The sequence below is a fragment of the Candoia aspera genome, chromosome 1 (genome assembly GCF_035149785.1).
Source record: "Candoia aspera isolate rCanAsp1 chromosome 1, rCanAsp1.hap2, whole genome shotgun sequence".
NCBI lineage: Eukaryota > Metazoa > Chordata > Lepidosauria > Squamata > Boidae > Candoia > Candoia aspera.
Window position 1 is genome coordinate 322380858 of NC_086153.1, and position 27675 is coordinate 322408532.

At 40.2% G+C, this 27675-nt stretch overlaps 2 protein-coding genes across 3 annotated transcripts in view; both read right to left on the reverse strand.

The window, feature by feature from the left end:
* Positions 1–726: 726 nt before the first annotated feature.
* CCDC198 (coiled-coil domain containing 198) lies at positions 727–12117 on the reverse strand. Its single transcript, XM_063290497.1, has 6 exons — positions 11540–12117; positions 8199–8284; positions 4966–5052; positions 3412–3501; positions 2658–2820; positions 727–1118 (listed from the first exon to the last, which is right to left on the reverse strand). The coding sequence occupies exons 1-6, from the start codon at positions 11748–11750 to the stop codon at positions 862–864; spliced, it is 894 nt and encodes a 297-aa protein (XP_063146567.1). The 5' UTR covers positions 11751–12117; the 3' UTR covers positions 727–861.
* A 6968-nt stretch (positions 12118–19085) lies between these two features.
* The window catches only part of SLC35F4 (solute carrier family 35 member F4), a 149269-nt gene continuing 140679 nt past the window's right edge, over positions 19086–27675 (reverse strand). For both annotated transcript variants that reach the window (XM_063290500.1, XM_063290501.1), the window contains 4 exons: positions 25500–25625; positions 22768–22960; positions 21198–21287; positions 19086–19469 (listed from right to left, as the gene is read on the reverse strand). In XM_063290500.1, the coding sequence (XP_063146570.1) occupies positions 19228–19469; positions 21198–21287; positions 22768–22960; positions 25500–25625 (651 nt within the window). In that variant the 3' untranslated portion in view covers positions 19086–19227. The remainder of the gene's footprint in view (positions 19470–21197; positions 21288–22767; positions 22961–25499; positions 25626–27675) is intronic.

Below are 27675 nucleotides of genomic sequence, written 5' to 3' on the forward strand. Positions count from 1 at the left end.
TATAATTTTTTAAAACTTTAAATATTCAAAATACAAACCATCAATGCTGAAGGAAGTAGATACAGCATTTTTAAAACAAAGAGATTTTAAGAATATTCAACTGCCAATGTATTGCTCCAAATAGACAAGATGGTGCTGATCTACTACAAATAGTATTTCTCCATTCCATTTTTATATTATTATTACAAGAACAAGATATAAATCTTTCAGAACATGCCTGTGGTTGTGATAAAACACGAATAGTTTTTTGTACCGAAATATAAAGCATATCGGACATAAGCATGCATAGCAAAAGAAATTAGAATTAATGCAGCTCTTGCCTAAAACATTTACATATTTCTTTCTTTATTTCTTAGATAAGTTGTAAAATGAATCCCAATAAAAAGTCCTCTACTGCATTCCTCCAGCCTCCTGGAGTAATTCCAGCTATTTATCAGAGCTGTTGGAGTGATGGTACATCCCACTTCTTTTCCTAGCTCAAACGCAATAATTTCTTGCTCTGTTTCCCCAGAGTTCTCCTTCTTCTTTTAAAAGATCAAAGATTTTTTTCTCTACAAGAAGCAGCTGGGGGAAATCTCCTGAGAATCTGTGTTAAAGCCTATGCGCTAAAACCCATGCCTGAGAAAAGGTGTGTATTCAAACTCAAATGCTGACTGGCATTTAGACTAGCAGGGGGGCTTCAGTACTGTGAATGCAGGCTGACTATTGACTACAATGGCATTCTCCTCTTTAACAGAGTTTCTAAGGCAAGAACAAATATGAATGGAGAGATAGGTAAATACAGGAGAATTACAAATGGAAGGGGAGAATAATAGCAGGACACCGTCTCTAAAAGGCTGTCTTATACATGCCTTATTTAATTTAGAGCTCCTTATCAAAAAAATCATCAAAAAGGGTAATCCTTTCTGTCTTAGTTCTCACTAAAGCAGGTCTCCGATAAGGTTGCCTAAAGTTGTCACTGTAGTCTTTCCAGTTATTGGAGTCAGTGCTCAAAGCATCTGAAGATGAGTCTGTTGTTGCTTGTTGCTTCAACAGCCATGTCTCCACTTTGTCCCTCTGGTCCAGATGGGATTTAGGTGACCCACACTCTTTAAGAAATTCTTTGTGCCACAAATCTCCTGATAAAACAAGCAAAGGAGGCTGCACTATTATACAAACCTAGGAAGAACTATGATGTATTAACAACCTTGGCTCCAGGCCCGCAACTAGGATCTCTGTCACCCGGGGCAAACATGGATTCTGTGCCCATTTTGGTGCCCCCCAGCGCTCATTTTGGCACCTCCCCAGCATGGCACCCGGGGCACATGCCCCACTTGCCTCCCCCCAGTTGCCGCCCTGCTTAGCTCAGTGCCATTTTGTCTAATTTAGCCCCAACCTAGCACCTCGGATACCATAATCCATAGATAGCATTGGCCATACTGGTCGGGGATTAAGAGACTTGGGGTTCAAATTCTCTGAAGGAGATCAGGTTGGCCCCACAGCATTCCTGCAAATAAATAAAATGCTAGAGGTTGATGCTTTGGTTTGGATTATATCAGTCTAATTTTTTATTACAAAATATTTTTTAAAATCAGGGGAACCGGAACCCTAGAAGACACATAGGAGTTTCAGTGTCACATCTGAGATCCGAAATCACTTTGCTTACCTCTGATATATTGCACTTGTATACAGTGCACTTCAGCTTTCCCCCAAAGGTGACATTCTTCAGAGTCAAAATGGCAAACTTTTCTGTCAATGTATGAGTGGCTGTTTCAGTCTTTTGTGGCAAAAATAGCCAAGATTAATTTGTTAGGCTTTGAAGTATCACAAAATCCATTGTTGGCTTCTTTTATGGAATGAGCACAATAGGAGAAAAGGCAGATTCCCATTTCCACTTAGGAAGAGCTAATGGAAAAACATTTTCTACACTCAAGTGATAATCCCAAGGTGTATCTCTGAAAATGATTACTATACAGTTAGTGGGACAAACTAATCTGGAGCACATGCCTATGGCCACTCCTCAGGCATTTTTTTTTTAGTATTCTGTGCTAACATTTTGTTACAGATCGAAATGAATCAATTCTGGGTTGTTACAGTTCAGAAATGGAATATGGCATCTGGAATGGAATTCTGAAAATTCCATTCCTAGAATTTCTAAAGGCCTGTGGCATGGCACAAATTTTACAACATCCCTAATCCTGTACCATACAAGTGGCTAAGGACTTTATGTCATCTGTACCGTAGTGCATGCAATCTGAAAACCCAGCACAATCTGGAAACAATGCCTCCATGGTTGTGTCCTTAGAATTATTTCATCCCAGTTAGAACCTGTATTTCCTGTTTTGATTCTAGTGGTAGGGGAACTCTCTGGCATCTCTTGTTTTGACATCCTCCTGCATCGTTTGGTGAGCAACTTCGGTTACCAGAATCAGTATCCTTGTTTCAGTCACAGTTGGATAATGTGATATTTAAGTATATTGGCCTGTATCTCTGCCATGCAGTGCAAGACGATGACAAGGAATCTGCAGCAAAACCTAGATGGATTTACAGAGTTCTGAGAAGGAAACTGTGAAACAAAGATGGTCCTGATGTAGAGATTCAACAGTTAGGAGTCACCTTAACCATGTAGCAGGATCAGCAGCATTTGCCTGAACATTGATTGCCTTGATGATGCTTACCGTGGCTTCCATTAAATGTTTGGTCATGCTCAGTAGAGTGTGGCTGTTCATCATCAGAGCTCCGAGTTCCCTGCATATGCTCAAGAGTGCCCAGCAAATGAAGATCCCTCATTTTTGGCTTATTAAGCCTAGCCTCCTGTTGCAGACGCCTTTTCAATTCTGCCTGAATCGATAAATAATTCCTTATGAGTTGCAGATACACAATGGTCTCAAAACTGGCTTAACAGATATTCCTCTTTCTGAAAGAAACTGGAGCAGTTTTCAAAAATGCCTTCAGGATTTTTATCAACCCTGCCCCCCCCCCAAAAAACCTAGAGTTCTGAGGATTCTTGGTGGAAAATCATGGCCAGTAGCTTATTAAAAAAAAAAAAATGAAAGAGGGTTGCATTGTTGATATACTCCAAAATATCTTTAAGTACAAAGTTCTAAATAGCAGTTATTCCTATAATTTCTTAAAAAATTAAATACAAGTTGATGGAGAAATATGGTTTTAATGCATATGCACATTTATTTGCTATACAAATGCATAAGCTTTATAGGATTAATGTAATAACATATTTTAATATGGTTCCAGCTCTGTGATTAAACAGATCAAACAACTACTGCTATACATGCCCCAATATTTCTACAGTGTGCACCCCAATAAGTTGCTACCCAATGCATAAAACAGGGACTCCCCAATATACTTGATCATCCACTTTCTCCTTAAATATTCCAGTGGTATTGCATCAGTGGTAAAGTACCTCAGGGTTACCTCTTTTGTTATTTCAAGCATCTTCATCTTGAGTAAATATTGCCTTCTTCCAGTGGGGTGCTTAGCAGTTTGCCCTCCTTTCTCTAGTACCTTCCAGGTTAAGTGGAGGGTTAAAAGACATAACAAAAACATTTTGTGAAACAAAGCCAGCGTTGCATCACTCTTCTGAGAACATCCCTGCCTTGTCCATTTCATAAAGGGATCCTTGTAAACTAGGAGATCTGGGCTGCCAAAATCCAGATGACCACCAGATGGCAGAAAACTAGTATCATCTGGATTATAATTGCCCAAATCTGATCATCCAATTGCCAATGACTCTGTAACAGTCTTCACTTGTCTTCTTTTAGGCTATTTAAAAATCACAGATTCTTTACCAACAGATGTAAACAGAGATCATTTTGGGAAGATGCAGAGAAGGACTTGTGTTCCATCAAGCTGAAATTTAGCAAGCAAGCTTTTGCAGTGGAATCAAAGGCATCCACAAGAGGGTCAAGAAAGTCAAGATGGCAAGCATGATTGTGGGATTGAAGCTCCATCCTCTTTTATGTGTATCACATGTACAATATACGTAAAGAGGGACAGGACTTCACTTGTGCCGTTGTGGCCACCATCTTGACTTTTTTGACCCCCACCCATAGACATCCTGGAACGGAATACAGGAAGTGAACAAAAGGCAGTTAAAGGGATCAAACATTTTTCTAGCCTGGTTTGACCCAATATAATTTCTCTTCAATTTATATGGCCAGTACATCTGGATTTTCAGTACTCCAATCGATTTCACTCCAGGACTTCCTGTAACCTGACTCTGTATTGCTGATTTGATTAAGAATTCCCATCATCCCTGAACCTTAGTCACATGGCCGATCTGATAGAAATTGAAAGCTTAAACACCTGGAAGGGCCCAGGTTGAAGTACGTTGCTTTAGAAGCAAAGTAACAGAGCATGAAAGCAAGTTGACAACATATTTGCAAACTAACAACATGGAAATACTTGCACAGTTATATTGCTTAGAAATTACAAGAGTTGAAAACCAGCTCATCTGGATGTTATTAGGTTGGGAACAATATGCTCCATTGACAAGGCAGTTCTATTTTCTTAATGTGACAGCCCTGCAGGCTAATTGGGACATCAGCTCCGTTCTCCAGTAAGGAGGGGTCACCACTAGCAACTGATAGCAATTTTTAGAGTCATCCAACTATTGTTCAAAAATAACTGTAAGAAGGGCAGGCTTTATATTGCTTCAGCAATGGCTGGGTGATGCTATAGGTTACTAATGAGTAAATGGCCTGTGTATCAAGCATGAATTTAAAAAACAAGCAACAAACCTAACATGTTCAGTTTTGCAGAAAAAGTAACCATATTGGTCCCTACCTACCTAAATGAGATCACAAAAACTGGTTTCTTTGTATGGTGGAGAAAGAGGCAGAAGAAGGAGCAGGCTGAAGAGGAGACATGTCTAGCATTTTAGAAGGATGCTGAATTTTAATTCCAAAATTCATCTCTCTTTGTTTCATAAATCAATTCTTGTATCCCCAATTTTTTCTCAATATTTACCTTTTCATTCTGTGTCATTGTCCCACCTTGCAGGTTCGGGTATTTGTCTGCAGGAATGTTTTCTGCAAGAATAAATGGCTCCAATTTCTGCAAAGCCAAGAGAAGAGTAAAACAGCATTCTGGAGTTCCTAGAGGAGTGGCCCAAGCTAACATGATGCTTCTGCCTCCATGCTGGCTGTCCTTCCATGCAATAGATACCAGTGGCTCGTTCAGAACACCCTCCGGAGCAGTGTTTCTCAACCTTGGCCGCTTGAAGATGGGTGGACTTCAGTTCCCAGAATTGAAGGATACTGGCTGGGGAATTCTGGGAATTGAAGTCCACCCATCTTCAAGTGGCCAAGGTTGAGAAACACTGCTCCAGAGGATGGATGAGCAGAGCAAAGTAGGATGAGTCTATTTAAATATCCCCTTGGGGAGCAGATTTGCAATCCATGAGATTTTCATACATTTCTAAATGTCTGGGGGCAGACAGAGGTTGTACCTTTTTTTTCTTAATATGTACATGGTGGCCTCAAAACCTTTGAAGAATTGAAAACTCTTTCTTCATACTTCCTGGATGACCACACTGTTTTTCAGCATGCCCAGTGTGGATGCAAGTGTGCTGTTTTAAAATTTATTTATACTTATGTATGACAGGTGCTTTTATGCTGCTTTGATCAAAACAATCTAAAGAGAGAGGAGATGCCTTGAAGGACTCATTCAGGCTGTCCATGGGGGTGGTGTCAAAAAAGTCAAGATGGTATCTACCACCATGTGATCAAACCTCTGCCCCTTTTTACATGGCCTGATCTCATATATTTCAGAGATTAAGTACCACCCTCAACCTCAACTCTTTCAAAGTTTCATGAGTAATAACTGGACTTCATTCCCAAGGGCATTCAGCCCAGTAGGTATTCCAGAAGTTTCTGTGGGAGAACTTTTTTTTAATCTTGGGAGGTTTTATAACAATTTATAACAATTTGTGACACTTTAACAAGGTTTCACAAGCAGTGGTGTCCACCGAGTGGGGTTGGGGGTGGAGAAGGGGATTGGACTGATGAAAGTAACATAGCGAGCTTCACCCTTTTTCTATATGCTTCATGATGTCTCATGCACACTCAGAAGGGGGAATGCTTGCAACACGAAATTGCAATGATGTTTTGGCATTCTGAGCCAGGAATTTTCAATGTTTCTGCCATCAGGCAAGGCACTGGCCAGGAATGACTTAGATTATTTAAAGCTCTCCCCATGTAGTTTGGTACTCAGTGCCAGTTAGCCTGGAATGGAATATCTGGTCGGGCAGCCATTTCTCTTTGTGAGTCTATTTTTCCAGTAACCTTTTAAAGGATTGCATGTGCAACCTATATTTATTTGCCCAGACAAATTGCAAGGTGTTATGTGGAAGAATAGCTACATCTTATAGATGAAAATTTGTCTTTCACGTTCTATCCTACACTGTACAGACTTAAGGACATACAATAAAGAAGAAAAATCAAAAGAAATGTTATAGCACACTTATCAGCACATTGACTCCAAAATACATCCCATGGTATTCAGTGGGATTTTCTCAATGGACATGCTTCTGCCTTTTGCATTTTTAAAGAATGGTTACTAATCAAGGTACAGTCACTAGGTGGCAGCCAGTAACCCTATAGAGCTAAACATTTCTTTAAACTCTGCAAATGCTGTTAATGTGCAAAAGGGAGGAGGCACAGAGGTCACAATCATTTCAGCCGATAGACATCGGCATGCAATTATGCATGATTAATGGTACCAAAATGCAAAAAGAATTGTTTAATTTAAAATTAAAACAAAATGGCTAAAATTCTGTAAGATTTCATGCAAGAACTCAGAGATCTTGCTAGCTTTTTGGCCACCTGCACAGATCCTATGTTACATAGATCCTATCCAAGTTTCCATTGCAATATCTGATGAAGAAACACAGCAACAACAACAACAAAAACACACACGAGGCACTCGGAAATCTGCTTAATATTTCTGGCAACACCCACAGTCTTTGTCAGTTTTCAGAGTTTAAATTTTCCAAGAACCCTCTTGAGTGCTCCAAATTATTTTATGATTTTGGAAGGAAGTGCAGAGGTGGACTGAAAACAGCACTTAAAGGACTCCTCAAATCTTCACTGATAAATCCCGTGTCCTGATCTACCATAAGATGACCAGGTCTTCTGCTTGACACAGGATAGTCCCCTAGCTTAAATACCGTTCAAGCCTTGCTTTATGGATTATTTTAAAGAATTGTTGGTTTATTTATTTAGGCTTTATTTTTTCCCTTTTGCAAACTATTTGGGGCTTATCTGGGAGGAAGAAGCTGAGCAATATAGACATGAAGTGAAATGAATAAAGTACGAGATCCCTGAATCCTCTGGATGAAGACTTGGCAATAAAAATTACAGACCTGGATAGAATATAGCATCCTTAAGACCTCATCAGAGAAGACTTCTTCACTCCAGTTTCTAGGCTCCAGTGTGGGATTCACACTGAGACACCTTTCACTGGTGCATTTGAAGGTATGATTCCTCTCTCCTTTTTGCCCATTTTGCTAGCTTCCATTCAGTGCCTTTGTATTTTGCCAGAGATTCAGAATGGAAGATTCCTCAGGAAACACCTCTTGCGGTTTCTTTTAATCTTACTCATTGCTGAAGCTTTCAAACCCTGCAAAACTAGGCCACACAAAAAGTATCAACAAGCTAGAGAGATGCATCTAGCAGGATCTCATAAAGAATTCTCAACAAGAAAAGAGTGCTGGAGGGGATGATGAAGAGTGAAGAGGGAGGCAGACCTTCAAAGAGACTTAGCAAACTGAAGAACACTAACAAGAATTCCTTGGGGAATGGATTTTTCTCACTGGAATTTGCTAATAAGGCTTGAAGAGACAAGATGTCAGCAATTTAAATTCAGCCTCAGCATGTAATAGAAGGAACTAGGAATCAAGTCCATATCAGTATCACTGATATTGATGTTTGAATATGCTCCTTCTCATGTACTGCATTTACAAATAAATATCCAGCAAATCTGCATTCATAATGATATACAACTTACCCTTACATAGGAGTATCTATACTTGATTAGAGTATCTATTCATTGTCTTTTTGCATGCAACTTTTTCAAATGTAGTATAATTTTGGCATATCTTCCACCCATTGAATTGGGACCTCCCCGGGTTAAGAAAGGCTGGTCGCTGGATCAGAAGAACCTCAAGAGGTTACTGAAGAGTCTTCCAGGAGGCATCTTACCTGCAGCCTTCGAGGTGGATGTTGCTTGATGATGCTTGCTTCTCCTCCTCCTTCTAGTGTGTGGTCTAACAGAGTTGGCCTGGGCACTTGAAGGAAAGGAAGCATTTTAAAAAATCTGAGCTGATTATGCAAAATTGGTGATGTATTACTAGTTTATTATGGAAGACTGATTATTTGATGTTTTTGAAATAAAGAACAAGAACCCAGCTCACATTTTTTACCTTTCCTTTAGATTTTATTAACAAGGAATGGTCAGTTCATGTATTACATCCCTTCTTGGCTCTCCAAAGGTCTTTATTCAAGGGCCCCATTTGTGAGTGTACAAAGCAGAGGTTCATGACAGACACTGTCCAGGACACTCACAAAACTAGCATTTCAGCAGAATCAGTGTGAGAAAACGGCTGCAAAAGAATTACGAACTGCTTTTTGCAGGAAATAACTTTTCCATTGTACACAACAGAATCCATTTTTTATCTTTTTCATCAAACCCAGATGTTTGTGCAAGTGCTTGAGCTGTTATAAAACAATTCAGGATCTCTTGCTAAATGCCCGGAACTCATTTGTATTCTCTGTAGTCTTCCAACGTGTGAGATGTCTCCACTCAAAGTGGAGGTACATTTCCTTTCATCTTTAGAAGAGAGCAATCTGCTGCTAGATTATCCAGAAGAGGGAGAAAAATATATCCAGACAGAGCCACAGTATTATTATTATCTTTGGGGGGAAAAGTTTATCTTTTCATGGTATAGGTATGAAATGTGTAATAGAGACAAGACTCTTACATAAACACTCAAGAAATATAAGACAACTGCGGGATCTTTCAGATGCCTTGAATACTTTCTGGGGTAGAAAGGCAAGTTAGAAATCACATCAATCAATCAATCAGTCAAGATTCTGTTTGCAGTCTGATCCACAAGCCAGTTGGGCCAACTGGTGCAGCCTTTTGTTCCACAACAGCCAAGCAGAAGGCAAATCAACAAACAAAGCTTAAAATGGCCCAGTTCCTTGCTTCTTTAGTTTCTCCTCTTAAGAATTGGTCTTTCCCCTTGAAAAGAAGTTCTACACTTAAACGTCTTGTTAAACTGTGAGCCCTCGGAATCTTTTCTCAGTGTCTTATTTCAAGAGGATCTTAAGTCCTTATTCCCGAGCAGCGATAGGTGATGTGACAATGTGTCCGCAAACACCGTCTTTGGTGCTCAAGACAGGCTTCCTGGTCCATCTGACCGTTTTTGTTGGCTGGGGAATTCTGGGAGTTGAAGTCCACATACCTTAAAGTTGCCAAGTTTGAAAAACACTAGTTTAAGTCATTTCTTCTAGTGTTTTTAATTGGTCTCTTAATTCTTTTCCTAAAAACTGTAATTCCAAATTCCCGAATTTGCCTTGCTATATAATATGTCATCTCTACAGGACCCATTCTTGCTTGAATTTAGTTAAACTTCTAGGTTTTTTTAGATTTTTTTATCCTGGCTTTATTATGTTTATAAATAACTCAAGGCAGCAAACATACCTAATACTCCTTTCTCCTCCTATTTTCCCCACAACAACAATCCTGTGAGGTGAGTTTGGGCTGCAACAGAGAGATATTATGAATATCTACTGGCAGTTTTGCTATTGCTGCATGTTATCCCATTTTGGTTTCAATAACTTTTGAAAGGGACATACTGCCTTCCATTTCCCTTTTGATGTTTTTCCACTGTAGCCAAGTGTGTTTGTTTTTCAGCAATTAAATATTAATAGCAATTCCATTCAACATGGAAAATCCATAACATGTAATAGTGATGGCCAAATTCAACTGCAAAGATCTTCTTTTCTTTTTTCTTTTTTTTTAAAAACCTGTAATGGTACATTGTTATTAATAGAGATAATATTTTAATTGCAATAATTAAAATTAATTTTAATAATGAAGCTATTACATTTGAGAAATTTTTTGTTTGTGAGTTTCATAAAGGGGAAACCCTCTAAATTAAATAAAACAAGGAAGAAAGAAGCTAGTCCTCATGTTTGTTGAAATAAGACTGTGTTTAAAAGGCATATGTGGAAAGTCAAGTAAAATCTGCTAACCACCAAACAAGTTGGTGAATAAGAATAGAAGATAAATTATTTGGCTTGAATTTGTATGCAAACATACTTCCCAATGTATGTGAACTTGTTTCAAGAATTTAAACATTTACAAACATATAAATGGGCGTAGAAATGGAATATATTAGTGAAAAGTAACTGCTTGAAAAAAGATTGGACAAATATATGTGTTCCTGTCTTCCTATTTATTTATGAACATTATTATGCCATCTACTTTCACAATTCTAGGTTGCGTACAGATGTCTATGCATGTGATGGAGTGGCACTTTGGGAACAGTAAGACAGATGTGGACAGTAGCACCGGGAACAGACTGAAGCAAAGTGGGAAGGTGAAGACAGAAAGCACTTCATGTGCAAGCATCTTCCTCTGCACACTGGAAGTGGGTTGTTCATCTGTAGTCTAGGAGAGAAAAGTCATTTATATGCGCCAGCTCTGCAGGAAGTATCTACAGGGCATAGAATTGATCATTGCACAGAGAAGAATAAAAGCACAACTGAATGGCAGGCAGGCTTCCTCAACCCTTCAGAGATGGAGATTTCAGTGCCCAGAATTTCTTGGCAAGCACATGAATTCTAGGAGTCACAGTTCATACGTCTAGAGCAGGGTTTCTCAACCTTGGGAACTTTAAGATGGGTGGACTTCAACACTCAGAATTCCATGGCCAGCAATGGGCAGAAATGCAGGCCATGGATTTCTGAGTGTTGAAGTCCACCCATCTTAAAGTTCCCAAGTTGAGAAACCCTGGTATAGAGGGTATCTCAGTTAGAGAATACTGATTGTCTAACAGAGAGACAAGGACATATATGTGATAGAATAGTTCAGATAAGCAGGGTCAAGTAAAGATGCCTTTCCACAAAGCACTGGAAAAGGACAGATCCACCAGACGTTTGCTGGTACCAATGCGTCATTCTCATGGAAGAGAATCATCTCATAATGGGTTTCCATCCTTGAATGACTTACAAATCTCAATCTCTTTGCAAAAGTCTTTATGACACTTGCATTTGGTTGCACTCAGTTTTGGTTTGAAAGCATGTATGCTAATGCTACCTGGAATGGTGAAATGTAAAAAGTGATGGTACAATCCAGCCCACTTTAAGCATTTTAAGTTCTAGTTTCAATTCCAAAAGTATAATATCACATTTTAGATAGTGGGGAAGAGGTGGGGGGGGGGAGAAAAGACCAAAGAGGGCCTTGAAGTTAGTGAAACTTTAAAAAGTCAATCACATCCAGTTTTTGAAAAGATGAAAGGAAATTTTAGGGTTACCTGTGGGATATCTTCCATACCACGTCTCTCGCAAAGGGGGCAGTTGCCTTTCCAAAACTGGGTTTCTCCCTGGTAGGGAGACAAATGAGCTTGGCGGGGTCTGGAAGGAATATACTGTCACGCTACTAGGCTGTTTTGGTTCTTTTTCTTTGATTGGCATTGGTGTCACTTTGGTGACCTTCCTACGAGCCTTGGAGGAATTCAAGCCCATCTTTCTGAGTTCGGGCGAGCTGCTTTCCACCAGAAGAGAAAGGAGACTTCATTCCCAGCCTCAAAAATAACAAAATGCAGTCCTCAAAAAGGGGTAGCGCTGAGAAAGACCAACCTCAAAGCCAGAGAACGTTTTGTTATGCAGACATCAGTTTTGAAGGGTGTGCTTTAAATCAGGGTAAGTATAAAGCACAGAACCAAGTTCAAGATCTCCTTAGGAAGACAGATGCATCAGAAGAAGAGAACCAGCTTTGGTATTCTTTCCTGTTGATTTCTTTAGTAGCTTTATGAGATGAATCTGGATTCCCAACATATCCTAACATAGTCCTCCAGTGGCATTTTTCTTTACGAATATACACACATGCATATGTGCGCATGTGCACAAACACACATTTATCAAGAGCCAAAGGCCATCTGTTGCCATGGGAACTCCTTTATAAATTTTTCCCATTACCACACTTGGTGAGTCCAGTTAAACATTGACCTGGTCTGGGAGATTCCTCAAAGGAAAGAATGAGTATCTGGTTTACTTAATCTGAATATTAAATTAACCCCAAGCATTCTGGGAGTTCAGGGTAAAGAATCACAGAACAGAAATTTGAGAACATTCCCTTCTTTCCTTTCACCAAGGCATAGTTAATCCCAAACAGCCTGATACAGTGGTTGCTTCTACTACGGCTCTTCAATTTTGGAATGCCATGTTTGGTTTACATGCTTTAAAAATGAGAAATCCAAATAGTACATACATAGATAATGACTGTGGAAACAGGCTTTCTTGAGTAAGACTTTAGAAGTAAGGTCTTACTCAAAAGGAGGGTTGCTTTATAGATGCTCTAGTGAATAGGCTTTGGGGCTTTCAAGAGTTTTGCCTCAGATTCTGGTAGCCAGCACTAAAAATGTCAGGGTCTCTTCTGCTATATGGTCTTATTTCTACATTGCTGGATGTCTTTCCCTTGGTGGTCTGGTTTCAGATATTTGCCCTGGATCATTATATTGCTTGATGGTTCACTTCTCATTTGACTCCTGGAGTGACTTCTGATCATGCTTACAACTAATTGGGAATATTTGGCTCTCAATCTACTGTAGCTTACTGTTCCAATAGAATAGAATAGCTGTAGCTCAGGGTTGAACTGTGGAGTCCTTGGTGCTCTTTGAGCCTGGTTGTTTGCTTGCAGACATTTCATTACCCGACTAGGTAGCATCATCATGGCTGGTGAGTATGGAGTTTGCTGCCTGTTTATATAGCTTACTGCTGCTTGACAGTTTCTGCTGCTTTGTAAGCTTAACACTCTTGAAGCAGGAAATGTACTTGATTTCACCATTGCCATTTCAGCAACTCAGAAACTCTGGCAGGTAGGTCATGGCACTGCTACCTTAAAAGAGATGTCTTTGCAATTAAATTCAGGGCTGTAATCCCCATGGTACATGGTACTAATAGCACCCATTATTGGGATCAAAATGGTGTAACTTTAAATGTGTATTTTTGCCCTGGGTTCTGGTGGGTGATTCTTCTGCTTCTAGTGAAACTGAAAAGCAAATCCTATGGGCTAGAAACCTGTCTGGGAGGATGCACTCCAACTGAAGAACATTTGAAGCACCTTGGTGTTTCAAGCCAAAGTCCGCTAGCCCCGCGTCTTGTACCAGCTTTCCAACCGGTATTAAATGATCTGCAAAGTCTGTTAAGTCTCATAGGGACTTAATGTACTTATTTTGTTCCCAAAACATGAAAAATCACAGAGCTGAAAATCAGTGGTTGCCACTGAATTTAACTGGTATAATCTGGGTTTGTTCTGGGGACTGCAAAAATAGGTTTGTGGACCATATGTGACCCCAAAGGTATCCAACTTTGATGTTGCCTAAAAGAAGAGATACTAAAGCCTGCTGCACAGTTTTACATATGCCAGCTTTCTGTTTAAGTTCCTTTTTAGGATTAAAGAATTTTTTCAAAAGTCAGATTGCACAGGGAATTTGGTGGGCACCAAGGGCGTTATACTGGATAGGGCCTGCCTCTGAACTAGATGGACAAATGATCAGTGGTCTCAGGATGCTTTCTCTGTTCTGTCAGCCTCGGTCCCCATCATAAACTTTCACTGGGTCTATGGTTTGTCTGGCATTTTTGCTACTCCCCCCTAGTTCCAGTGCTGACGGTTAGGGAGGGCCATGAGGGATCGCTGTAGCTCTTCTGCAAAGGGCAGAAACAAACTGCATCACTCTGACTGACTTTCCCCAGTACAGGTTACTCACCCACATGAAAACTCTCTTCACGCTTCATAGACTTCATGATGATACTGCAAAGCAGTGACTCTGTGGATAACTCTCCATTCCCGGCTGAGTGGAGATTATTGCTGGGGGCTAGAGGGGGACTTCCTGGAGGTGGGAAAAGGGGGGCTGAAAAGATTATGGGGGTGCCATGTGTGGAGACCATCTTAGAAGGAAGGCAGGAAACCCCTAGTCCTTTCACAGCATGCTGGGCTCCAGAATTGAGTGTTTCTACCATAAGATCAGGAGCTTTCAGTGTGCTTTTAAGCAGTGTGCATGAGCTTAAAACACCCAGCTTTACATCTTTATTTTCAAGGGTTTCACTGTGAAGGACTACGTATTTTCTCTCAGATGTGTTTGACATAAAAGCAATGCCTTTTCTTTTTCTGCATGGCTGTTCATAAACGATTGTTCAGCTGAAATCTGAAAGAGTCCGGACGTTAGTTTTTTCCAACTAACAAATTGTATTAAAAGGCATAAGCTTTCATGACTCATAATAGTGTATGCCTTTTAATATAATTTGTTAGTCAGAAAAAAAATAGGCTAACATGGTCCTCCTCCTACAATGCAGCAAGCCAATTAACTGCTTAATATTATAATGCAAGGCTGAAAGTTCAATCTTATTTCTGTTTTGAATTACATCCTGCTGGATTTTGTAGGGTTGACTTCAAAATGAGCATAGCATTGAGCACTGTAACCCTGATCCAACAGCCAATGCTATTTGTGCATCCTTGCCATTTAAATGCTGAAATCCTTTCATTCACCTCTTGGGTACACATCATGACGCCACAGCCTGTTAAATCATGGCTTGCTGAATGAACACATTTAGCTAGGTTTACATACAACATAAAGCCATGATTATACCATAATGGTTGGATCACACAACACGCTACACCACATACTAGCAAACCACATTATGGCTTTGCAAACTGTGTAAATACAGCCACTGCAGTGATTAGTGTTGGACTGGAAGCAAGAGGCCTTAGGATTCAGGCCCAAACCCTGAATCATAAATCATGCCATGCAACTCCCTGATGAGCTCCAACTACTCATTCCCTGACAGCAAAAACTAACTCATCAGATATAATAATCAAGTTGTTTCAACTATCAAAAACATACTTGAATGTGCAATTATTTATTACTGGGAAGGTTTAAAAAGTGGCAACTGGACAGGACACAACCTTGAATTTCAGCAGTTGGTTGCCTGATAGGGATAAGGACATAAGGCGCCAAATCTATTTGCAGGGTTCCAGTTTTCCTTACGTGCCACAGCCTCCCCTGGAGGACCAGGCCTTGGAGTTCCACCCACAGCACCCTTGCGTATTTCCTAAGTCACCCCAACTCTGTGCTGTGATCAAATAAAGATGTATAGATGATGATTTTGCAAGCTATTGAGACTTGTTTCCTTCAACCTTCATTTCAGGTTTTAAGGATGCTGCTGTAGCAGCAACACATGATGTGTCACAATAAGTGACGAAATATATGTAATTGCTGTTTGGAGATTAGAAGGCACATTGTGAGGTGTCATAGACTTCATTGGGTCTTTCCTTATAAGCTCAACCTCATCAATAGAGTGCTTTAAGAGAAGATGCATGTCAACAGCAATAAACGGTTGCGCGTTCATTCCTGTGCAAAAGAGTGGCTGTTGTGATGGCTTATTTCCTGCGTTTTCAGAAATGCATTAAGTTCTGGGATAGTTCTCAAGCTTGCATTATTCACAACACGTTTTGTTTTGCTTTCAGAGAGGCTGATCATCCCTTACGTGCCAAAAAATGTAATATTGCAGCTGCCTCATTTGTCAAACCGCATTTTCCTTTTCTCTTCTTCCTATTCTTAGAGCCCAGAGGCAGTTTTGTCTGACAAAAAATTAAGTTAGCAGATTTCTGCACTTCTAGATGATTGAGTTTTGCCTGCATAAGAGAATCCGTCTGGTTCTTTTCTCACGTATGGGGCAAATCAGCCTCTGTCTGAGCTCAGCCTTGTAAGCCTGCAGGAGCCGCTCCAGCAACAACCAGAACTGCACCCAAAAGCTTTCCTGAGATGCTCGGAGGCTCCTCCGTGGTGCATAAAATGCCACAGGGATGGACAAGCCACGACTTCCAGGATGCATCTGATCCCCACCTCATTTTTGTGGTTTCCCCAGAACCTAAGTAACTGCAACACTTGTCAACAGTAAACCACTGAGAAACAAGGCCTGGTTTCCCATTGTTCGGGGAGAAGAAACAGAAAAAACTGATGTGCCCCTTTCTTTAGATTTAACATATACCCCAAAAGAAAGAAATGAAAACGAAACAAAATTCGCTATTTGCCCTCAAATGCTAACACTCCCCGTTTGCTATTTCAGCCTTGCCCATTTAGGTGATATTGTCAGCGCAGCCCTTAGCAGCCCCCCCAATACATAAGAAGAGGGTCTTCTGATTGCCATCAGATTGCCTGGTACCATGTGTGTAGATGGCGCCACAGGTGGCTCAGTGTCCCTTTATTACCCAGGCCCCATTCTCTACCACTGCATTTATTTATTTATGTATTTATTTATTCATTCATTCATTAAACAGATTTAATATTTCTCAGTTTAAAATTAGAGATTTAAAGAAACAGGAATATTCTATGAAACAAGTAAGAGTATTGGGCCTATTGGAGGGTTTTTGTTGCGGTTGTCCTAAAAGACTGAAATAGTCTATAATTTAAAGACTCCAAAATGTAAGCTTTCCAAGGTATACCAAATTTCCACTACTGAGATTAACTTAGTTCGCTGTTTTATTTGGTGCAAAGAGCTCAAGGTACACATAGTGGTCCCTCCTCCATTTTCCCCCCAAAACAGTAATCTTGTGAGGCAAGTTAAATTGAGAGTGACTGTCCCAGTCACCCAGTGAGTTTCCACAGCTGAGGCTGGATTTTTTTTTCCCCTGCTGTTCAAGCATGTCCAATTCTTGGTGACTGCCTGGACTAGTCCCTGCAGTTTTCTTGGCAAGATTTCAGAAGTGGTTTGCCATTGCCTCTTTCCTAGGGCCAAGAGAGAGTGACTGGCCCAAGGTCACCCAGCTGGCTTTGTGCCGAAGGCGGGACTAGAACTCCCGGTCTCCTGGTTTTTAGCCTGATGCCTTAACTATTACACCAGACTGGCTCTGAGGCTGACTTAGCACCTTGTAATAATCAAGAATGTTTAATGCAACATGTCATTAAGGGGTTATACATAGTTATTTCCTTCTCCTTTGTCCAGGTGGTCTTGCGCCCAATAGTTGTACAACTCTGAATCTTTTCAGACAGTGATCCAAATCAGATGTGAAATTATTTGTATCAATGCAATGAATGTGCATATTTGTAATTACAGAAATAGGAACCCTGGGGATAAAGCATTGGACCATGGCAGGTGGGGAAGGGAAGTAACAAAAAAACCACTCACTAAAGGTTGAAGGACTATGATGCCTGGAGTTGGCAATGGGCCATGAGAACAGGATTATTCCAAGAGTGAAGCGGTGCACACTGACTATAAACTGAATATGAGTTGGCAGTTTGATGCCACAGCAGAAATGGCAGATGCAGTTTTAGGCTGCATCAGCTCAGTTTCCAAATCACAGTGACAGTTTATTCTACCTTGGTTAAACCCTGCCTTGAGTACTGTGGTCAGTTCTGGATATTAGGCCTTAAGAAGGATTCAGACAAACTGGAACAGATTTGGAGAAGAGCAATGAGGATGAACAGGGGATTGGAAACCAAGCAGAAATGGAGGGAATTAGGTATTTTAACTCTGAAAAATGATGATTAAGGGGGCAGAGGATGGCACACTTCAAGTATCTGCTACACAGAAGGAACCCATGACCTGCTTTTTTAATCATTCCAGAATGGAGGACGTGGAATAATGGTCTTAAGTTACAAGAAGGCAAACTCCAGTTGAATAAAGGAAACACTTCCAAGCAGTTAAGAGCAATTTGACAGTAGAACCGATTATTGAAAGACATGGTGGAGTCTCCTGTATTAGATGTGTTCAAGCAGAGGCTCAATAGCCATTGGTCATGCTTTAATCTGGATTCCTGCACAGAGAAGTGAGATCACTCAGTGATCTAAATGGCCCTTTCAACTCCACAATTCTAGAATTATTTACAGATCTAAAGGTGACCAGATTTATTTTGATGTTTTTATTTCAAAATGCCATCACCCACCCTGTAAAGCGTAGTTCACAAGATTATTGCCATTTCATTCTAAGTTGTGCATGGTACTTTATCCAAGCTTTGTGGCTTAGAATGTGACATCCAAAGAACTGTCATGCTGGGTTTCTTGAAACTGGAAGCCTAGGTTCCAAGGCTTCCTGGTTTCCAGAAATCAAAATTGTAACAATTTCATTTTGGATGGCATGATAACCTAGAAAGCATGATACAAGCCATTCGCTGGTGTGTGTGTATGTGTGTGGAAAATTGCAGTGTTTAAGACTAAGCTTTATAGCTCAGTTAGTCACATACGCACCTGCTACCAACTGTGATGACAAAACAAATGTGTACAGTATGTTGGTCACAGGGTTTGCATTATGATTATCACAACACACATTTTGTCACTTGACCCTCCTTGCAGACACCTATGGCTAGTAATTGAACAAAGCTGGAATGTTTATGGTTGTAGCAGAATTAAGCAACCAGAACTGGAAAAGATTTGGATCATGTAGCAAAACTGAAATCACAATTTTGTTCTTTCCCAGAGCAGCCTTTCCCAACTTTACACCCTCTAGATCTGCTGTGACCACAACTTCCAAAGGAGCTGGAGGGTAATAGGCTGGAGGAACCTGCTATGGTGTTTGCACACACTACACACAACTCAGCACAATAAATACGAGGGGATTTTCATAGACTCAATGACTGAATCACCTGTGAATGAGCATAACAAAGCTGCTACAAGCCATCAACATCTATATGCCTAATTCTTATATTGAGTTGTGGCTTTGATTTAAATATATTTTCTCCTGCAAATCCTCTTACAAAGTACAAAAAATATTTTGCTTTGTTTTGATTTTTTTTAAAAAAGGAATTTATTGTGGTTATTTTCACCTACTCCTGGATAAGTGTACAAATGTAAACCATTTACATACTAATGTGTTGAGTGTTAAATTTATAATCCATCCCTGGTTTTAATATTATCACTGTCCTTTTTAGTATACAGGTGGGTGAGAAAAATGTATTAAATCATATTCACAGAATATACATGGTCGTGCAATCAGGAAGTCACCAGCTCTAAGCCAGCGGTATAGACACCGTCCCATTAGCTCTACTCCTGCTCCTGAAGTGAAGGCTGGAATCAGTAATGTCTTCAGCATGCTCTTCAGCTTTCTTCTCTTTTAAGCTGTTGATGAATCTCAATGTAATTTCATCCCATTCCTCAGGGAGAAGCATTAGCAGGAAACCAAGGCAGATGAAGATGGTGGCTCCCAATCTGACAACACTAAAAATCACCTCACGTTTGAGGAGATCAACAGCTGCAGTGAGAAGAAATGAAAAGAAGCTGAGTCAAAATATCCCTCCTCCATTTGTCAACCCATTTATATCGGGGTGGGAGACAAAAGGGGTGACAATTTTAATAATTTTTCAGGGCATGGGGTCAAAAGTGAATCTGTTTCCATGCTATTTTTGGATGGTGGTCACCATTTTTGTTGGACACCATCAATCAGAGGAGTGACAGACTGCATAGCTATCCTCCCAGAGAGTAACAGTTTCCCCAAGAGTTGCAATTCAGCAGAAGAATCTGTGACTGACTTGTGGGTCCCTAATTTGTTAAAACAGCCCTCTCACTCTCTCACGCTGAATCTGCAGTACAGGATACACTGGTACCACCAATTTTGTTCACTTGAAATCACAGCAATGATAGAACACAATATGGCAAGATGGAACTTTCAGTATCCAGGTTTTTCTAGTTAGACTTAGGATAAAAGTCTGCCTGTCTCACAGAAATCTGCTCTTACCACCAGCTGATTTGGGGTAAGCACTGTGGAAACTTCACAGACATTCTGACTTCATGAGCCTCAGCCACTGAAGATCAGGAGACAGCTATATACTGTAGCTACATAGGCTATGAAAATCAGTTTGGCTGAGGAATAGGCAAAATACATCTCAGACAGGGTCTAAGGTGAAGAGAGGCTGTTACATCTTCCAAGAACTTTTAGAGGCTAATGGGCTATGGGATCAAAGTCAAAGAAGCAAAGAGCCAGATGGGTTTGATATGGTGCTTGGGAGTAATTTGGTTTCTGTCTCCACTAGAATTTCAATATATGCTGAAGAGATGTTGTTTTGCCAAATGTCCAGGCAGTGGTCAGGTACCCAGCCAACTGGTTTTTTTAGATCCAAAGACTATGATCACACCAGTAAGTAAGGAGGCTTTAAGCTTTATTGTCTAACTGTGGCAGGCAAATTAAACAGAAACACAAGAAAGCATACCAAGCCAGATGATAAGAAATCTCACCTCAGCTGTTGGGAGCCCCAGTAAATGACAGGAGAGTCCCCAAACCAATTTTGCACACAGCACTGGGTACCAGGATCTGTGGCCAAGCTCCAAACTCAGGAGGCAATCCTAAGGTTTTTATCAAAGGCTGGCACTAAAACCTCATAACCCAGTTTCCATGGTACCAAGACTGCAGGATCTGACCTTGACTGGATAGTTACCAGGGTCTGGGGCACCTGTTTATGACATAATCCAAGAGCCTGGGAAGCTATACAGATAAGCTAGTGCTAATATAAACAATCTTGGGGTTTTCTTTTCCCCCCCAACCCGTCTAAGTAAAAGTAAAAACAAGCCAACTAAACATAGCTCAGAATGAACTCTAAACTTCTAGCATTTTCTTAATATGAAGGAGAAATCAAAATACATCATTTACACTCCTCAAAATACAACCGTCTTCCGCATTGCTATTACAGGTATATATCCAGTCAAATTCACTCTCAGCATTTCTCATAACTTTCTCTGGTTGCCCTGATTAATCTAGATTCCTTTTGCACTAGGATGGTAATCCCCTCTCTATGTCATTCCTTGGAAACTTTTTATGAAGAACTTAGTGTTTCCTCTGAAGAAGTACTGGAGATCTATTGAAGTGATACAGAAGAAACTAATAATCTATCTATTATCTATCTATCTAGTTGTCGTATGCAAGTTGGGTGGCAGAGAAGTTTAATAAATAAATAAATATCAAAATATTGCGACCCATAGTTTGTACCTGCATTGCCAGGAACACTGAGTACTGTCCCAATAGATATTAAGATTGGATATGTAAGCACAACACCAACGTTCACCAAAATGTTGAAAGCTATAAAAGAAAACAGAAAAGGAGAACGTGAAGAACAATCTTGCATAATAACCACATCACAACATGCCAGGTTGAGATTAACTCATTTAAATTCCAATAAACTTACCCAAACTATCTCTTTTTTGTAATACCCAGTGTGTGTGTGTGTGTGTGTGTGTGTATGTACGTGTATGTGTATGTATATATACACACACACATGCACGCACACACACACACACACATGTATATTTATATGGGGGAGGGAAAGAAAAGTGATAATTGTGAAAGTAAAGGTGAAAGATCACTAAGTCACAGCAGGTAGCAGCACCTAGACCATCTTTACTTGAAAAAAGCTCATCTAGATAACATTTGGGTGGAAGATCTTCAGGAAACCCAGATCACTAGCCTTGACTGGGAAGTTAAAAAACACAGCAGGCAGCAACCTCAAACTATTTCATTATTGTCACCAAGAAAACAAAAACCTAGAATTGAATTCTGTTACTCTCTTAATGTTTATTAACAAAGCTGGGCTGCATTGATCAGATATATATCTGCCTCCGTTCCATCCATGATTAATTATGTTAAATGTTCTAATGATTTCTAGTTCAGTTGTTTCAATGAAATTGAACTTTATAATTCCTATGCTCAGGAATGGCCAGTTAGCAATCAATGACGGAATAACATGGAGGGGTGAAATATCTTCCTACTTATTTTTGGATATTTTTATCATGAAACAAGGAACTAGAATCTGAAGATGTGCATAAAACAAGAAAAACACTTTGTTCCAAATTCGGAATAAACCATTCTATTCTGGAAGCTCTTTTAAACTGTTACTATTCAGCCATGAGTTAGCAAAGCCCAGACTACTTTGCTTATTCCAGGTTTGGGATGACACCAAATCAAATGTAGGACATGGCTGATGCCCGCTGCCTCTTTTCTCCCATTCTCTCAGTACATTCCCATGAAATATGTTCCAGCTCTCTGGCTCCCAGTACCTCTTCTTAGCAGCCGCTGTTGCTGATGCCAGTGTCCCAGCAGCTTCCTTTTTCTTTCTCTCAGTTGCCATCTGTCACAATGTCTCAGGGTGGCATATCCCACAGGCTCACCTGTCCCATCATCTTTGTTTGCCATTCTTCTAGTACCCGAACCAATTTTAGGAACACACACACACACACACACACACACACACACACTGTATATATTTGCTAGATCAACAATTCTGCATTTGAGTTCTTTAAGAAACTCCGAATTACATAATATGAATGAATTTGAAACTTCTAATTAGTAAAAAAAAAAAGTGGCATTTTAGTACTAAACTTTCCTCCTCTAAAATTCTCTCCTATCTGAAAAGAAACCCAGAAATGTGATGTAATTGCATTTAATGAAAAGGCTAGATTTTCTTAAAATCTGGCAGAGGGTAAACTAAAACCATCCAAGGATTCGGCTGCAAATAAAGTTGAAAGACGCACTGGAATACTGAAGCATTTGTTCAGACACCTACCCAGCCAGAGGCCTGCAATTCCACACAGAAAGCCCCACGGCACAGCTGAAAAAGGTGACCAGTATTCCACTTTTGTAAAGTACAAAATGATAGGAGTGATGGAAAGGAAAATCAAGTTGAAGAAGCCAAGGGTAGAGATGAAGTGTGCAGCTTCACCAAAGTTGGCACTTCCAAGAAACATCTTAAATAAAACCTAAAAAGAAGAAAGGAGAACAACTGAGAACATCACAAAGTATATGCAGAAGTGCTCGCAGCATGAATGGGAATTACACAGCAGGGATCCATTGTTGGAGAGTCCAAGTTCAGCTATCCACCTTTGCCAGGATCTTCAGTTTAGCTCTGGTCTGGTTGGATTTATAAGACTGATCTTCAGATTCATCTTTGGCCCTGCACTCTTACAGTTGTTTCAGCAATGATGAGTCACTGGATCTTAAGGGTTTAAGAAAAGGGTTTTCTCTTGCACAGTGGGAAGCCTCAAAGGAAAACCACATATCACAATGTATTTATCAAAATATTTCTTTAGCAGAAGAAAAAATAAAAGGAATGACACACGAGTGGGTCAAGTAGTAAGATCCCATGTTGCAAAACAAGCTTGTCAGGTTCCTTAATTCCCTGTAAGAAAATTGGAGAATCTATTTGATTCAATTCTCAGGATTTGTAGCAGAAATGTTTAATGGAACTACATGAAACTCATTAATCTCATGTCAGTTTTTTATGCATGTGTGTGTTTAACTATGTCATATTGAAGTCTGGGGCTCACAGGTCACTTGCCTGTGTAAAGGCAAGCCCTTTATTGACAATTGAATTACTTTTAACATCTCCAACCTGCTATCAAAGACCTTGCCAGCTTGGAGTTACTGGAGTTGTAGTCCAACCTACCTTGAAGACCCAACAAGAGGAGGGGCCTGCTAAAAAAATTATGTGACATGCAGGTAGCAATGCCAAAACAATGTTTTCTCCAATCACCACAACTTGAAGTGAGTTGTTCTCATCATAACTGGTCACTAAATGTTTAGTATATTAATTAAATGTGCTTATATATAGCACCTAGTTTGGGCCTCAGGGATGGTGATGGCCAAGAGCGTCTCTTATTAAGATGGCTATGAGCCTACTGAAGTTTGACCAACAAATGCTCCTGTATTATTTTTATTTACCTCCTTCTGTCTCCAAGAGGGCTGAAGGTTTCATTTTGTGTGTTATCTTTACTCATGTAGATCACTCTGAGCTGTGTGAAAAAGTGGCATATATTCATCAGAAGAGCAGGATGTTGGCAACTATCATTTATAGCTTGCTAATCTCAGTGACTGCTTACTGCAAAGTGCTCTTCATGAGCTGCCTCTGAAGAGCCTTCTAAATCTTCAGACGGTATCAGATTGTGGCAGGAGTTAGAACAGGAAATCACTGGCAGCCACACTCGGAACTGAATTAACCGCCTGTTCTCTTTCACTTAGGATTCAGAATTAATTCACGTCAACTGCTAAATCTAAATCTATGCAATAATCAAACGTCCAAGTTATTCACTGGATGCCTGTAAGAGATACCCTTCTAGTGGAGACCTGTTAAGTCCCCTCAACAGAAAATATTTTACATTTTTATGGGCTTTTAGGTATTACTGCTGCTTGAATATATTTGTGATTCCTGCTACGTTGATGCAGCCATCTGTTTCATATAGTTGTTTCTAATGAATTGATTGGATAGGCATTCACTTTTTATTGACCATTTTAAAATCAATGGTAAGTCAATTAGTATACCCTACTAGAAGATCAGTATGGAAATTATTTGTCATTATTGTTGTTGCTATTAGTAATTAATTAATAACCTTGTTTCTATTATTAATTAAAAAGTGATAAAATACATTTTTAAAAAGCAAGGAAAAAATAATCTGACGCCCCCCTGCAAGTCTGAATCCCAGCTCCCAGAACCCCTAACTGCCATGCTAGCTGGAGTTAATGGAAGTTGTAGTTCAAAACATCTGAAAGGCACCAGTTTGGACATAGTGCCAGGGGCCAGAGAAGGTGGGGCTATGATGTAAAGCAGTTGGGACTACATCATGGATTTTCATTGGGCAATTTTTCCTTTTTTTTTTTTTAAGAGGGCAGTTTTAGAGTTTACAGTACAGTTGTTGTGTGTTCACTGCCTTGAAATGGCAGGAAACTACAATATCAGTTTTTGACAGTTGCGCCCTGAAATCAGATGAGTTTCTGAGGAGCACAAGAATGGGGCTGAGCTCCTACAGGCTGAGTCAACCCACCTTTATTTTAGAAGAAAAAGTTCTGATTTATACTAAAAAGTAAATGGAGAGAGTAGTACGACATAGAATCAGGAGGAAATCCCAAGATCTCCTGGGGAATCACAGCAGAATGACAAAGACATCACTCTTGAAAACTTCCCCCTTTCATTGAAAACATCATCCTTAGCTTCCAACATTTTCTTCTGCTTCTGTGTCATAGTCATTCTCAAAGAATGCCAATAAAGTGGTGGCACATAAAATAAGAGACTCATAGACGCTAATCTTGCTGCTGTGGAATAATAGAGATTTCATTAAGACTCGATAAAGGAAAGCCAAGCTGAATCCTTGGGGGCCACCAAGTAATTATCTAGCTGTAACTTTCTTCCAGTGCACATTGCTCAGAATGTGAATTAAGCAATCACAAGCATTGTTTTAAACCCATCTCACTTTGCTGGTATATGCCTGCATTTAGAAAGGATTAAATGGTAAGAAAATGACCTACCTTATACAGCGCAGAGGTCGAGGCAGACCCAACTGCATATGCAACACCAATAATTGAATCGCCATGGAAACCATCTGCATAGGCCATCATAACAATTCCAGTGATGGCCATTATTGCGGCAACTATCTGCGCAATCCAAAAGGAAAGACATGTAGAGAAACTTTATTATCTGGAAAGAACCGTGATGAGGGGGGTGTGTGTGTGTGAGGTATTACTTTTTCACTTTAATCTGCTCAGCTCACTATAAAAAGATGACTTGGGGACATGGGATGGGAACAGAACGCCGTAACAGTCATACAGGTTATGTGTCACCCAGAGAGGGACTTCACTGCAACCTTGTTCTCTTGTCTTGAAAATCGAAAGGATTATTTCTAAGATTACTTTAGACTGAAATCCATTCAGGCAGAATTGCTTCAAGATCAGATTAGTTTGCTTCACAAGCTGACAGCCATAAACTTTGCTTGGTCACCACTGTGTAATCAGAGAAATTATAGCTCTAGGGAGTAAGACTCAAAAACACAAAACAGGCGGGTTCATTCATCAGCAAAAAGCAACAGTGGAATAAACTGCAACTCCCTTCTTACGGCGAGCTCAACTGAAAGCACAAGCAGACCGAAAATAGTCCCAAACTCCACTGGTTCCAACGTTATGCTAAATCACTTTTCCTCAGTCTGGTGCTCCCCAACACTTTGGGATAACAACTCCCAGAATTTTGAACAGGCACAGCCATTGTCTGTGCAGGCTGAGAATTCTGGGACTTGTCATCTGGCAGGATGCCAGATTGAGGAAGCCTGTGCTAAACTACAATTTAACGCTATATGAGTGACTGTACTTCAGCTAATTGTGCAGAAACTAACTGCAGACTATTACAGCCAACCTGGGAATTATACTTCACTTGGAGCAAGCCATGTTCAAGAATATGTTTTGATCTTAGCTTCTATCAGTAAACCACAGCTTAAATTCATAGTGTTTAATACTGTTAAGTAACAAGCTAAAGTGAATTTAAGGTGCTGCTTCTCTGCAAGGCCACACTGGAAGAAGAAAACTGAATGATGAATGTGAGCTAAGGCTTGTCCAATGTTTTCTCAGATAATGCTAGGGCACACCTGTTTTCCTTTGGGTATATGATCAGGAATTAACTACATTGCTGGTAGCAGACCTGTTCCTTTAAATGCGGCTGTCCCAAGCACATATAAGCACATACAAGGCAGGGGATATGAACCCCCAAGAATGAGGGGAAACATATTAGAGGGCAGACTACAGCTTAATGTTAGAGCACGTGCCTTGTCTTACATGCTGAAGATCCTTGGTTCCATCCCCAGTATCTCCAAATAAAAGGATCTGTTCTCATGGGACAAACATACAAGTAGATAATGGGAAGAATATCTGCTAGAGACTCCAGAAAATCAGTACTAATCAGAGAGACCTGCTCTCCTCAACCCAGCATTCTCCTGATCTGGTGTTCCTGCTTGGGCTCTTTGTCATCTTTGGAGGTTCTCCTCCACTTGTCACCACCAAGTGAAATGAGAAAGGGGACTAAGGAACGTGGCTTTCATGGTTGTAGAAATCCACTTAATGGAAGGCCCTCCCCAGGGAGACCCATCTGGTGTCCACGCTATGGCACTTTTTTCTGCCAAAGATGCTTTATTTCTTGGACATCTCTACATCTCTGCATTTTTGCAGTTATTTTTTAAATGCATACTCCTTACTGCAATGGTGGTTTTTTTCCTATTTGTACTGCTTTAATTTCTGCCTTTTAAAATTGCTTTTAGAAATGTTTAAGTGTTTTAACAAACTTAGGAACCCATCCCAATTACTAGGGCAAATGATGGTGGTGATGACAATGCTGATTATGATGATGCAATTTCCACTATTCCACTAGCAGCTCAGGATAGGAAGGGTGGCAACTCAACAGCACTGGAGAGCATCAGCTCAAGAAGCTGGAAAGACAAGTAGCTCCACTTTCTAAAGAGTCATTTCCTTTCTTCTCCAGCTGCCTAGATATCCTGAGATGATATCACTGAGAGGTGACCCAAGGAGGATGATTTCACAGCTGCGAAAATCAGCACCCTCACCTATAGCTCCACCTTAACTTGGTTCTATTTCCCCAACCCAATGTGTTCATATCACGGCTGGGATCGTACAGCCTACTGGAGGATGCTAAAATGGGTAGTTT